Source organism: Miniopterus schreibersii, assembly GCF_964146895.1.
Source record: "Miniopterus schreibersii genome assembly, chromosome: 3".
In the NCBI taxonomy this organism is placed as follows: Eukaryota; Metazoa; Chordata; class Mammalia; order Chiroptera; family Miniopteridae; genus Miniopterus; species Miniopterus schreibersii.
Window position 1 is genome coordinate 97855398 of NC_138103.1, and position 13105 is coordinate 97868502.

Here is a 13105-nt window from a genome sequence, read left to right on the forward strand (position 1 = left end):
CTGGTCCCTGTCCATCAGCATTGCTGTAATTAGGTCATGTTAACAGGCTGTGTCCGGCACACAACCTTGTGTATGTTCATGTTTGGCCTATCAACTTAGAACATGAATCTTAGTTATTTTGGATGGAAGGGAATTAGTTAAAACCTTTCCCAGCAGGAGTTAGGTGTTTCAATATTTAGCAATGTCCTCCAATGGTACTAGCTTGAACCTTTGCAAGGGGCTTTTGGGGAGCACCTATCTTTCACCAGAAGACTTTATATTGAACCTTTCCGGGAATGTGGGTCAGAGTTCTCACTCATCAGTTGATTGCAAAGTCAACCAACTCCTGAGTTAGCTGTGTCCTTGTGCTCTCCCCTCCCTGCTTTCAGCATAGGAAAGACACAGACCTGTGCTCCATTTGGCTCTCTCTAGACAACACCACAGTTAACATTTTGATGGAAGAGTTGAAATCACTGCCTGGAAAGATCTTCCTACCACAACGCAGTTTTACAATAAAATGCCATGGAAAGCACTCACTGAAGAGGTGGAGCAGATCGCAGCCATTTGAAAGCGTGGCTGCCATTCTCAGTTGTGAAGGAGCAGAAACAGAGCCCACCCACAGGGGGATGATATCTACAGAATGAAGCAATGTTGTGTAAATGGTAAAGCACCTCACAAATGCAAGATTATCTTGGGAAAAATCACTACCTTTTCTCTTTCTTTGCCTTTATGTGAGAAATCTGGAGACATGCTGACTGTTCAAGTTCAGCTTTTAGCTTAGGTCTCCCTGAAGCCTAACTGAAACCCTCTTCCAGGTGAAACAGGGTTACCATAAAAGCTGAACTTCTGGAATACAGGGGTGAGTAGCCCCTGTGGCTAAAGAGACGATGAAGAAGAGGTCTGTTTCCACTTGGCTGGGACACTTGGGTAACCACCTTCCTCTGCTTGGTCAACAGTGGTTCCTACGATCCTGAAGTCAATGTCTTCCCCTAGCACACATGAGCAAGGGTTAACCTCCGGCAAGACCTTACAGATCAAGCCACCTGGAAATGGCACATGGGATCAGTGCGTTGGACACTCTGCAGAGCACCTGGATACGCCAGGTAATTTGTGCAACATGTTCTTATCAGCAGCCTTCTCCACCTGTGGCTTTCTGGAAGCTGCTTTTGTGTGGAGTGTGTTTGTCTATATCCTACTCATTGTCAGAAAGACACCAAATGTTCAGGTAAGGGGAAAGGTAAGGCAGTAATACTGAACATCCCATAGCAGTAAACACCAACCAATGACACCCCCTGCCCCACCAAACACACATACCAAACTTGTCTTACTCTTAGAGAGGTCGAGTTTAACACTAAGACTTCTGAAACCAAGCAAGGCCTGCCTTGGAGTCATCTCCCTCATATATCTAGGTCTTCTTGAAAAGAATGAGAGCCTGGATCTTTTATATAGTGTTTAAGAGTGTCCTAGTGCTAAAGATGTCTGGTCACCGGCCAGCCCACCTCATACAGAAGCTCTCCTGAATGGCCTGCACCAGCCTGGGCCAGAGCAGTGTCGTCCTGGTGAGGTCAAACAAGACTAGAGCTGGCAAAGGGTAAAAGGTGTGAAGCAAGAGTTCACCATGGAATGGTTTTTATTCCTGATGTCAGCTGAGGTTGGTATAGGGCTTTTCCACTAGACTCACATTAAACTCCCAGGAAGGGGGGTGCAGGTCTGAGAGAGGAGAGTGAGGTACTGAAAGGTGTCAGCCAATAACTTACTCATGGTCCTATTGAATGCGTTTCCACTCTCTCTTCATCTCTGTGACTGTCCACAATGCATTACAGCATTTCCTCGCCTCAGACAGGTATGTTTTATACCTTGACCCTAACACAACAACACAAAACAGGAGTTATGTGTTAGAATAAACTGATGGTAACACATGAGATTCTGCCATTCCAGTTTATTGAAATGAGTAAATTTATAGCTTTATTTGCATACAGAAAAGTGCACAAGAAAACAGGTATGTATAAAACAATTCAGAGTCTGATCATCACTTTCAAAAAATTTTTCTACTTTCAAAAATTCAACTACCTAGAAATAATTGCCTCCAGTTTAGCACATTTAGGTATTTGGACATATAAAATACTATTTCAAGTCTGTGTTTACAATGACGGAGTAGGAAGCAGGATGGAAAATTATGCCAAATATGATGAGCTATTACCATTAAACATAAAACCACAGGACTTGAGCTTGGGCTAGCTGGGGCTAATCGACAGGTTCATGAGGCCACCGCCTTGTTTAGGTCGTGAGCAGTCACCCTCATCTTCTACTGAAAGGTTACACTGTATGTGGTTGATTAACACCCACAGGAACCTGAGCATTAGGGGTCAAGAGACAACATTAAAAACCCAACATAAGCCAACAAAACTCATTTTGGCCAGAACAAACCCTTTAGAATTGTGCTAACAATAGGACTGAAAATGAACCAGGCAATTTTCCAAGGTTATGAGGACAAAAACTATTTCAGACATTAGATTTCCAATGATAGGAGCAAATAATTGTTCTGCAGGGTTTGTTTGTTTTTTTTTTCCTATTTATCTTCCAACTTACTATGAGATTGTGGCTTCAAGAAAGTTTTCCAGTTACTTGAGAAAGGTCTAGTGTGACCCCAGATAAGCACCTAATATGTTTGGCACAATCACATTTAACTTTGTGATGTGCTGCCCTTCATTGCTGAGTTGAGTTCAGGTTTTCTTCAACATTAACTGCTCTCCTGGAACTTCAGCTCAGGAGGATGGCCCCCGGTTCCACAGAAAGGATAAAGGTCCCAGGCTTTATTCTCTAAAACAGAACCCCGACACAGCCTTGAACAGGAAGGATTTTAAAATTTATTCAAAGCAGTCTGATCGCAGGGGTGGCCGCATCGCCCAACCAGAGCGCGTATGGTAGAATGTTCTAGAAGGTTTCAGGGACGCAACAGGCAAGGGTTCAGGTAGGGAAACTACTTCATTTCTATTTAAGCTAGAGAGTTTAGGTTCTTAATTTATTTAAAGCCATAGATTCAGTTTAGCTTGAACCTAAACAGAAAGTGAGAAACATTTTACAAGTGGGAGAGGCAGCAAGAAATAAGGCAACAGGTAATATGTCAAAGCTGGAACAAGGGCGGAGGTCAGGACTTGTCTGGCTGTCAGCTTTGTCCTTGACTACTTAGGCCAACCTTTCTGTTCCTCTGGATAGTCGGCAAGCCAAGTTCCTAGTGGAGTGTGGGGAAGAAAAAACCTGTGGTTAGAATTTTGGATTGAATACCAATGTATTAAATATCAAGTCATTATTTAAAATGCCAGTAATAATATCTCCTAGGGCTGATGCAAGAGGATTAAATGAGATAATAAATGTAGGACCTGTAATGAAGTGACTAACACAAGTGGTGAGTAATATCAGCTATTTTCTCCCTGGCTACCTCCCCTCCCAATCTGTAAGTTGAACAGGTTGACCAAGGTTATCCTTCCTTCATGACCTAAAGCAACAGAGGCCTCCAGAGAAAACTCCAGTCCACTCAATTTAGTGCAAACAATCCTCCCACAGTCCTGGTGTAGTTTATTTTCTGCTACCTGTTCAATGCCTCTTCTGGGGAGGAGAGTGAGGGTGGGTCTCTGCTGAGACTTCTAGCCCTTCAGTCCATTCCACTGCCATTAGCATTAGAAATCGCCTGGAAGCTCGCTAAAACCAAGCTTTCCTCCTCAGCACCAGGGCTGGGGTGGGGCCCTGGAGATTTCAGTAATCTCACCCAGTTCTCCGAAGCAGATTTTATGAAAAAGCACTTTAGGAAACACTGTGGTTGCAGAAATGTGTTGAGGAAAATGATCCGAATTGCAAATAAACTCAATCTTATTGTCCTCAGATTGAAGACGGCTCTTTCCACTCTTTCTCTTGTTCTCACAACCAGCTATGGCCCACCCCCTCTAAAATGCAGATAAGCTTCCTTTCCTCCACGAACTTCAATCTTCTAAAGTCAATCAAAGCTGCTTCCACTCACTGTAGAGAAAGAAGGGGTCATGCTGAGCCCTCCCAGGACCTCAACTTAAGGTGGTTACACCAATAACTCACTTCGGGTGCAACCCACTAGCAGGAAGAAGCACCAGCAAACTCTGCACTTGACACTGCTCTTGAAAGAGGTAGCAGCAGCTGTCACCACTTTGGGATTTAATGCCATCAGACTATTTCAGACTAACTTTGAAGGCCCTCACAAAGAAATAAGTACTCATTTGGGAGGCAGAGTGTCCTGAGCATCGTCTTTTCAGCTGATCTGCTTGGTGGCTTCAGAAGGTGCACAGATTTTGAACCTTCTAGAGCAGTGATTTTCAACCAGCGTGCGGCAAGAATTCTTAAAACATGCAACACTGAGTCAGAGGCACTGACCTCTTCTCCCTTGGATCGTCAAATTAAAAAAAAAAAAAGACAACAGCCACCACAACGATAGCCATCCAGTGTGAAGGAATCAAAATTATACCTATTTTTTTGTCAGATCAGCAAAAAACATATTTCTCTGATGTGCAGCAGAATTTGAGTAAGTAGTTCATTTGTGCTATGAGATAGAAAAGGTGGAAAATGGCTATTCTCTAGGAACCAAGTAATTACCAGGATGCTTTGCAATCACTTAAATATGAAGGTAAAAGAACAAAAAACTAGAAAGCTGTTATGCGTTATGCTGTGTTTTACTTCCATACAAAACTGAAATATCAAAAACACAAGATACAACAGAAATCCATATACCTGTTTTTGATACACCTAAGAATTCTCTTCTTAGACGCCCAGCTAGTCACTAACAAAGTAGCCAAGGAGAGATTTCCATGTCTATTATTCCTAAATGACCGAGATTGAACCTCCTCCCAATTCTAAAATTAAAATTTCACCCTCACCCCCCCCCACCCTACTTACAGAAGTTAGGCAAAAGGACTTCCGAAAGCGTCCTTATATACATCAGGAGATGTGGGTTGAGGAGGAGCCACCTATGGAGACACAACCAACCGGTCAGTAACTATCATTACAGTTATAAAAAAAAATCTATCCTTAAGACTTCTCTAATTTCTTTAAAAAAATCACTTAAGTCCCAGAAGGGTCTACAATGATTTATGTTCACCAGCTTGTAACTGGTGGTGTGTATTTATTATTTCCATCAAAACCAAGGTTCAGGTAAATTATGTTTGCCTCCCAGGATGGGAAGTATTTTTTTAATGAGCTAAAAAATCAAGGCTGGGAAATAATGAACTTAAATCTTTGACAGATTTTTTTTAAAAGATAGTATTTCGATTCGATTTTCTCCCAAAATGCTTTCATGAGCCAGGTTCAGTGATTTACAAAGGGCTTTTTCAATATGACATTCATTTTTTTTAAGTTCCAAATAGTCGTCCCTGCAAAAATCACCTTTCCCCAGTTTGAGCTGATGTTTACTGTGCTGGTTCCCAATGATGAACCTTATTCAAACGTCCTTTACTGGCAAAGAGCTGTTACAGCTACAAGCAAGGTTAACTGGGAGGCAGTAGCTCTATGTGGCACACACTTTGGTTGGTAGCAACAGCTTGCAGTACTTGATACTTACAGAGGCTTGTGACGAACTGAAAGAATTTTTAGAGAAAGGGTTCTCAAATGCATTGTCAGAAGATTTGGTAACTGGCGGGGCACCTTGTCTGGGAGCTGGCTTTGGTGGTTCTAGAAGGTGAAAAACCCAAGTCGTCAGTAGACAAACTTTCCCCAAATATAGACAGAAGTCCCCAGTCAGGCTCATATTAGAAAGTAAGTTCCAGACTTTAGAAATTTACATCAATGGAACAAAATTACCACCAAATAGTAGGACTAGCAATGATTACAGGCAAGTTCATCTCTTCTCAGAAGAAGAAGCCATGCATATTTATTTCCTTGAAGTGGAAGAGATTCGGAATTCCCTCGCTGAAGGCCAGGGAGCCTGGTTCAGACTATTGTATAGCCCTCCAGGTGCCAGGGCCCTACTGAATGCCAACAGCCCTTGGCAACCCTTTTAAGATTTGTCACTAGAGGGCAGCACAGGGCCAGACCTTAGAAGGAGCTAAGGTGAACAGTTAGCTTCATAAGGTAAATGCGTAAGTTGTCTCCATAACCACTGATTACAAAAAACAGCAAGAGTTAGGCTACTGGTGGGTAGGAGAGGGTTCTTCTGAGGGACTCTGTGGGCCCACATGACAGTGGAAATATCTGTCAGTATAGTAGATGGAGAAGTGGGTAGCTTACCGTTGATCTTTTTCAACAGTTGATTCGCATCGAAGTCATCATGGTCTGCATTCTCTTGCGGGATGCCCACTTTGCTGTTGAAATAACTGGAGAAGGCACTCGAAGTCCCGGAGGAAGTCTGGTCTCCCTTCCTCGCGGGCACGACCGGAGGCTGCCGCAGCTGTAAGTCCTTAAACATTTCTTTCACTTCCTTGACTTCTTTATCCCCGAGTGGGTCCAAGGCAACGAAGGCATCGGTGGGGATGTCCTTTGGGGGGCCAGTTCTGGGAGGTGGTTGAGGGGGAGTGACCAGGAGAGAGGACAGCATAGGAGGGGGCTGGGCAGACACAGCAGGAGCTGGAAAAATATTGCTCTGAAAAGGATTCCCCAAAGGGCTTGTTGATGACCAAGTGTTGGGTGACACAGAGGCTGATGGGCCCCAAACAACAGGGGTTGGAGGGGGAGTTGAGGCTGCAAAGGATGAAGGCTGGTTCCAACCTGCAACCGCTGGGCTTGTGGTAAACACCATTGGCTGACCGAATCCTGCAGGCTGACCACCCATCATGGCTCCTGGGACCATGGAAGGGGGCTGGTTGAACACTAGAGATGGTGGGCTCCATGGTCCTGCCTGAGGGGGGGTGATTGGTACACCACCTGAAGGAAGTGAGAGAAAGGACTTACCAGGAGACAAGCTGGAAGAGGAGTTTTGAGTTTCAGAAAACACAACTCTCCAGGAAGCATTTATAAAGCATCTACTTGGCCAAGGCCTTCAGCCTTGAGGCTGACATGGAAATGAAGGCTTGATTCACCTGAAGACCAACTAGCTCACACAGTACAGCCGGCATCCAAATGCAGGTGACACTTAGGAGCTCTTTCTTTCTACCACACCTCTTTACCTCATGCAAAGGGTAATACAGTCCATAAGTGCCTACTCATGAAAAAACAGGCCCTTATCCTACATACACTGATGTATTTTCAACAGCTGAGCCCATCGATACGATTAACTTATTTGTTGAGTGTATACATTTACATATACAGACCATGCTGCTTATGAAGTAGTTAATTAAGATAATCCATGGGGTACAATGAGTCATTGACTCCATCTTTTCATTTGGCAGCTGGCTCCTGTCTGGGTCTTATGGAAACCAGCTATCATGCATGTGCTTGAGGCCTCAACATGCTTGTGTCCTGAGGAAACCATTTCAGAGTTGCCTTGCTTTTAAATGCTGCCAAGGTTGATACAGCCTATAAAAGGGTGATAAAACTTGGCTGGTGCCAAGATAGTTTTCGATTTTTCTATATAAATACGGAGGAGAGGCTGGTTATCCTGGGGGAGCTGTTTCAAATAAAAGTACTTCCTGCCATGTGTCACTCACGAAACTTTGCCAGAAGTTAGAACAGAGTATTCAAAAGAGGAGGGGAGGGAGAGAAGACCCCGTGAAGCAAAACCACTTCCCAAGTAACTAATGGCCTGTGTCTGGGGATCTGATCTCCGTGGGGAACGACACCATGGCCTGCATCCCTGCCATGTTGATTAGGAATTAGTGAAACCACTAAAATTCAGGTCTCTCCAATATCTGTCCCCCTCTTCTTGAGAAGCTCATTCCCTACATCTTGTTCACATACGTAGGGCATTTTCTCTCCTGCCTCTTCCCAAGTGTATTGATGACCCAGTTAAACTGTCACCACTAACAGATCTATTCACGAATGATGCTCCACTCTCGAAACCTACTTGCTCTAAGCGTTGGAGCACAGCATTCTTTCATTATCAAAGTGTCCTAACCAAACTGAGGCCCTCAAACTTGGGTTAGGAAGGTTTTTGTTTCCAGAGTGAAAAATGTTTTGAAAATGGTATTCAGGGGTTTATGTAGCAAGATATTCTATCTTGAATTTCCCTAGTGTTGGAGATTGGTGGTACTTGACTTAATTCTATCAACATGAACACTAGCCATCTGCCATGGACACAGATGGTATGCTCATGGAGAGCGGTGGGTTTCAGGAAAGGTCATCTTACTAAGTTAACATGCTTATTTTTGAGGTGAGGAAACTGGGTACAAGAATATTAATTACTAAAATTGGGACAGTCACAGTTTGTGACAGTAGAGACTAAAACTCAGGCATAATGGCTCCTCACTCAGCAGCTGATCCTCCTGTTCTGCCTCTTGGGCATCAAAAGGCAGGACTAATTTTTTTTTAATGGAATGTTAATTCAAATACTTATTTTATCGATATAGTTTTAGATTTCATTTACACTAAAGTATATACCTATTCCTTTCACAACTAACCGAAGGGAAAGTTCTCTTACATTGTATAATACAGGCTTGTACAAGTGAGTTGAATTTGAACAAAGTTATCTCTAGCATGTTAAAACAAATTATTTAAATTTTATTAACTGAACCCAGAGTCACTCACCACTAATTTACACCAGTTGGATGTGCAAATTGGGTAGAATTTTATCACCTTTCATGTTGCATGACTTGCCTTCCCTTTGGAAAGTGTGTGGCTTTAGACATAGATGTTATTAGTGGGAGTGGTGGGAAAAGAGAAAAATATGAAATTTGCCAGGAAATAAAGACTTTCCCAGTATATACTTATGCCAGCCTTCATTCCCATTTACCAGATTCCATGCATTGTGTTTCTAAGATATTTAAGGCCCCACTGGAAAAAGTAGAGGCAAGAGGTAAAAAAAAAGAGTTTTAGTAAAAAAGTTAATTTTATTACCTTCTGATGCTTGATGAAAACACAGGGTAGCTAGTCAAAGCTGAAGGCTCAGCTTTTTACAATCCCCTTTCCCCACCCCCAGCTCTCCAGAGGAGAGAGTCCCCCAGCTGGGTTCAGCGGAAGCCGGACCTCCAACCTTCCAGGGTTTGGCTGAGGATCCCTGTGAGTGGACAGGGGCTATACTGTAGAGCTCAGTTTGAGTCCCATGTCCAAACTTGGAAGAATCATCAGTATTCTGCAGTTGTATACCCCAAGGCCTCCACAGGGGCACCTCGCCAAAAAGCTTCACTTCGTCTGAATAAATTAACAGTTATAGGGTCCAGCTGTATTTTCAGGCTGACTTGCTAAATATTGGCTGTAAAAATTCTTCGGGGCATGATATTAGACTACAAAGCTCCGTGATGGGATCTGGTCACAGGCACTGCCTGCAAGCTCACTACTCTTCTGCAAGGAAAAGTATCAACCGGCTCCACTTGGAGGTACAGGGAAAAGAGAGATGCGGAGAGGGGGGCGCCCCCAAGAGACATAAAGAGCTCAGGGACAGTCTCTTGATGGTCCCAATGCAAGCAGAGCCCTGGGACAAGCTGGCGTCTCACCTCCACATGGATTTCAGCTGTTTGGCAGTTGGGTAACAACTCTCCTTTTGCTACCATACTCCAGATAAGATTAAACAGATTTAACAGGACAGAGCCACAGTATGTTCCTTTGCAGGAAAATAGCAGACAGAAAAAACAAAACAGGTTCCTGAGGACTGACTCTGCAGGAGGCAGAGAAAGATCCCTGATCAACTTTTACAAAGCGATGGAGGGAGCCACTCTCCACTACCTCCCAGGTCAAAGTCTATTTGGAGCCCTTAGTGGTGCCAAGAAGCAGAAACACAAAGAGAATCCCCAGCAGGAGAGCAAGGACTGCACCATGGAGGCAGAAAGGAACCAGAGGCTGTGGGTGAAGTGGAGCAGGGCTAGCCCTCAGCCACGTGGCCTTCCCCAGTGTCCTGCCACAGAGCGGCTCAGTGGCTCACATGAGACTAATGACACATTTATGAGTGACAGCACCAGCACATTCTAGTTATCTGATAAAGTCCCACCTCTCCCCTTATCTCTGTGCTTTTTCAGCTTTAGGTTTTCATTATTTATCTTCTTACTCTATTAAGACACTCAGCCAGCCAAGACATTGGCAAGGAGCTGCTAAGGCTTAAGTACGCAAAGACCGATAGAATATATGCCTGTCCCTCACCCACCGGGTGCGTAGGGACGGAGCTGGGCTCAGAACCTAGGACTTTCATTCTATGACTTACACTTGCTTCAGACTTTACTTACATCTCTCTCAGGGTACATATCCTTTCCGAGAGGGATATCAGTTTAATAGGGGATAGGGCTTAGATCTAGTAATGGCAACTTACATGGAAGACATGCATATTGTTAATTTTCCAATACAGACTCCATCATCTTAGCCCCATGTCTCCAATGAAGCTGGTCTGAGCTTCAGAACCCCTCATCTTTGTCTTTACTAAGCCATTACCAGTTGGTTCAAATAAGTGCAATACTGAAAATGTATTTCTTTCCACATTCCACCTCAGGGCACCAAATTTCATTTACATTCAAGGGTACCAGATGGGAGTGAGGTTGTACAGAAGTAAGAGTGGGAGAAAGACTCCCTAGGAAGCTCCAGTTTTATGCCCTCGAAACCTCTATGGACATGAAGTGCCTTCCTCCTATGCACTGTGGTCCCAGGGGTGAAAGTAACCGAGCCAAACGACTCGGTCTCGGGCCCTTACCTAGTCCTGTGAGGGGTCCCACTGGGGCAGAAGCGCTGGTCTTGAAGAGATCCAGAGGATTGGTCTGTGGGGCTGCAGATTGTCCCGTAGGTGATGTCTGGCCTGGAGCTTCTGAGTCCGGAGGAGCAAAGATGTCTGATGTGAGCAAGTCATTTGCTGGAGACTGACAGGGCAGAGGCGGACATGAAGGAGTTACTCAGCAGGAGAGAAAGGCAGCTTCATTCAGTCTCCTACTCTGTGCCTCAAATTCGGGAGCCACACGAGGAGAAACTTTTCCCATTACTGACGGGCTACTACAGAAAACCAGCCAACCAACCGAAACAAAAAAAGACAAGGGTCCCCGCCATGGGCAGAATGTTGGGCCTGGGCTCTCAAAGCGAAATCTAATTTACTTATTTACACACTCGTGCCTCACCGATCTCCTTATCAGCTGGAAGCTTGAAGCTGGGAAGGGGCAACTAGAAATAAGGAGCATCAATGCTTTTGATCAATCTGGTGGATCAGAATCAGTCTGCATAACACTGACGCAGTAGTCTAGTCATTAGGCCAGCCTACATACTCCAATGAGATATAAAAAAATACTGAAGGCACATTTTAAATCGCTTTTGAATGAAGTGGTAATAGAACAGACATGTTTCTTTTAAGACGATGGATTCTTCAGTCAACTTCCACTAGAGGAGACAAACTCCAGAATTTTACACCACCACCGTGGTCAGCAACGCCACGTGAGGGGGGGTGCGGGCACGCTAGTGGGGGAAGGTATGTATCAGGGGATCACAGGAGCCCTCGCCCTCCGCTCCCAGAACGTGACCGTCAAACTTACCAGAGGGACAGAAGCAAGCAGCATTAAAAATGAAAAAAACTCGTGTTTAGTTAATAACAAGAGACAAGACGTGCAAACGGAAAGCAGGGCGTGGCAAACACCGCCGAGCGAGAAGCTTTGAAAGGGTGGCGATTAGAGGAAGGGATTCCTGGGGGACCACGAGCCTCACCCCCCTTCTAGTTTAGGGCCACACCGGACACTACAATAGCAGCAGCAAGACAGCTGGCATCGCACCACCCTGGGACAGCGAGCATGCATCCCGCCAGCGGCCACGCGTCAGACGATTCACCTTCGCTGTCCTTCTGCCTCGTCCCGGTTTGGTACTTTGTGGAGGTGGGATAATGGCTATGGAGTCATGTGGGGGGGACTGGACAGAGCTTTCCAGGTCCTGCTTGACGCCATTTGGCACGGGCGGTCCTTTGGGAAGGCCTCCCACAAAGGGGTTCGGGGAGGGTTTCACATGGAAGCCGTTCTGTTCTCTTTCAGACACCCCGTTCTGAGTTCTCACTGCTGCCTGGGTTTGTGCGCTCGAGAGGGGCCACGGGTCTGCCTGAGCCTCCTGTTTGCCAGTCCGGTTAGAGATCTGGTCAAACTGCTGACCAAAGTAATCAACATCCCCATTGAGGGGCCCGTTACTCAGCGGCGCAGGCAAGCCACTCAAATTCTCTGTCTTCTGATCTGGAGATTTAGCAGAATCAAACGAAGAGGGTGGTGATTGGTCTTGCTGTGCGAAAGGATCATCGCGGAAAGGATCGGGATTAGGGGTGGGAAAGAAATTGAGATTGGCAGAGAAGGCATTTTCGGGCAAGAAAGATGCCTGAGGCTTTGGTCGAGGAAGAGAGGAGGAGGTGATGCCGTTTGTTAGGAATGAATTTTCTCTTAAAGGGTTCTGATTGGTGTTGATTTCAGAGTTTAGATCCACTAACAGGATATCTTTGCTTTCCTATCACATTTGGAAAGAAAAAAAAAAAGAGAGAGAGTGTTAGTCCATGTTGTGACTTCAAATGAGAAAGCTACACCAGATGACCAGGATTATCAGAATTCCCGTTGGATTTTGACCTTGACAAACCGTTGACCATGACCTCCTCCCACCACCTCGGTGAGTGCACTTATCAGCTGAAGAGCTCCTCCCCTAACCCATGCCCACTTATTTACATCTCAACTTCACTGTTTCCCTATTAAATGAAACCTTACTGTTGTTTACTCATGTCACCGCTCACCCTTACAGACTGGCTGAGTTCATGATGGGCGTTGTCTCAATTAAAGTGTTTGAAAGTCTTAAAGGGAATTTAATTGACTGTGAGTCACTCCGAGTGATTATCTAAGTATAAGGGTTTGAAAGTAAGACTAGATCTCAGAAGCCTCACCCAGCTTCTTACCTGATGTCCGGTCTGTACTATACCCCAGTCATGCTACATCACCTCTAAATGGGCGAATTTACTGGCTAATACATTCATTTTTTACAGTTCTGGATGTAATAAAGTTTAAGGTCAAGTATATCTCCCTATAATCAGTCTTTCCTTCGCGGGAGGTTCCCCTCACATCACAGCCTGTCAGGTATGCCTTTTTAAATATTTGAGGAT

The 13105-nt window shown here is 44.8% G+C and overlaps 1 protein-coding gene across 3 annotated transcripts in view; it reads right to left on the reverse strand.

Annotated features, from left to right (window-relative positions):
- Positions 1-1903: 1903 nt before the first annotated feature.
- Positions 1904-13105, reverse strand: part of DAB2 (DAB adaptor protein 2) — a 48428-nt gene continuing 37226 nt past the window's right edge. Inside the window, exons 10-15 of one of the 3 annotated variants that reach the window (XM_081133130.1) lie at positions 11812-12465; positions 10700-10862; positions 6223-6855; positions 5558-5667; positions 4897-4967; positions 1904-3211 (exon numbers count right to left, since the gene is read on the reverse strand). In XM_081133130.1, coding sequence (XP_080989256.1) covers positions 4902-4967; positions 5558-5667; positions 6223-6855; positions 10700-10862; positions 11812-12465 — 1626 coding nt within the window. In that variant the 3' untranslated portion in view covers positions 1904-3211; positions 4897-4901. The remainder of the gene's footprint in view (positions 3212-4896; positions 4968-5557; positions 5668-6222; positions 6856-10699; positions 10863-11811; positions 12466-13105) is intronic. The other 2 variants (XM_081133132.1, XM_081133131.1) reach the window with 2 other exon arrangements.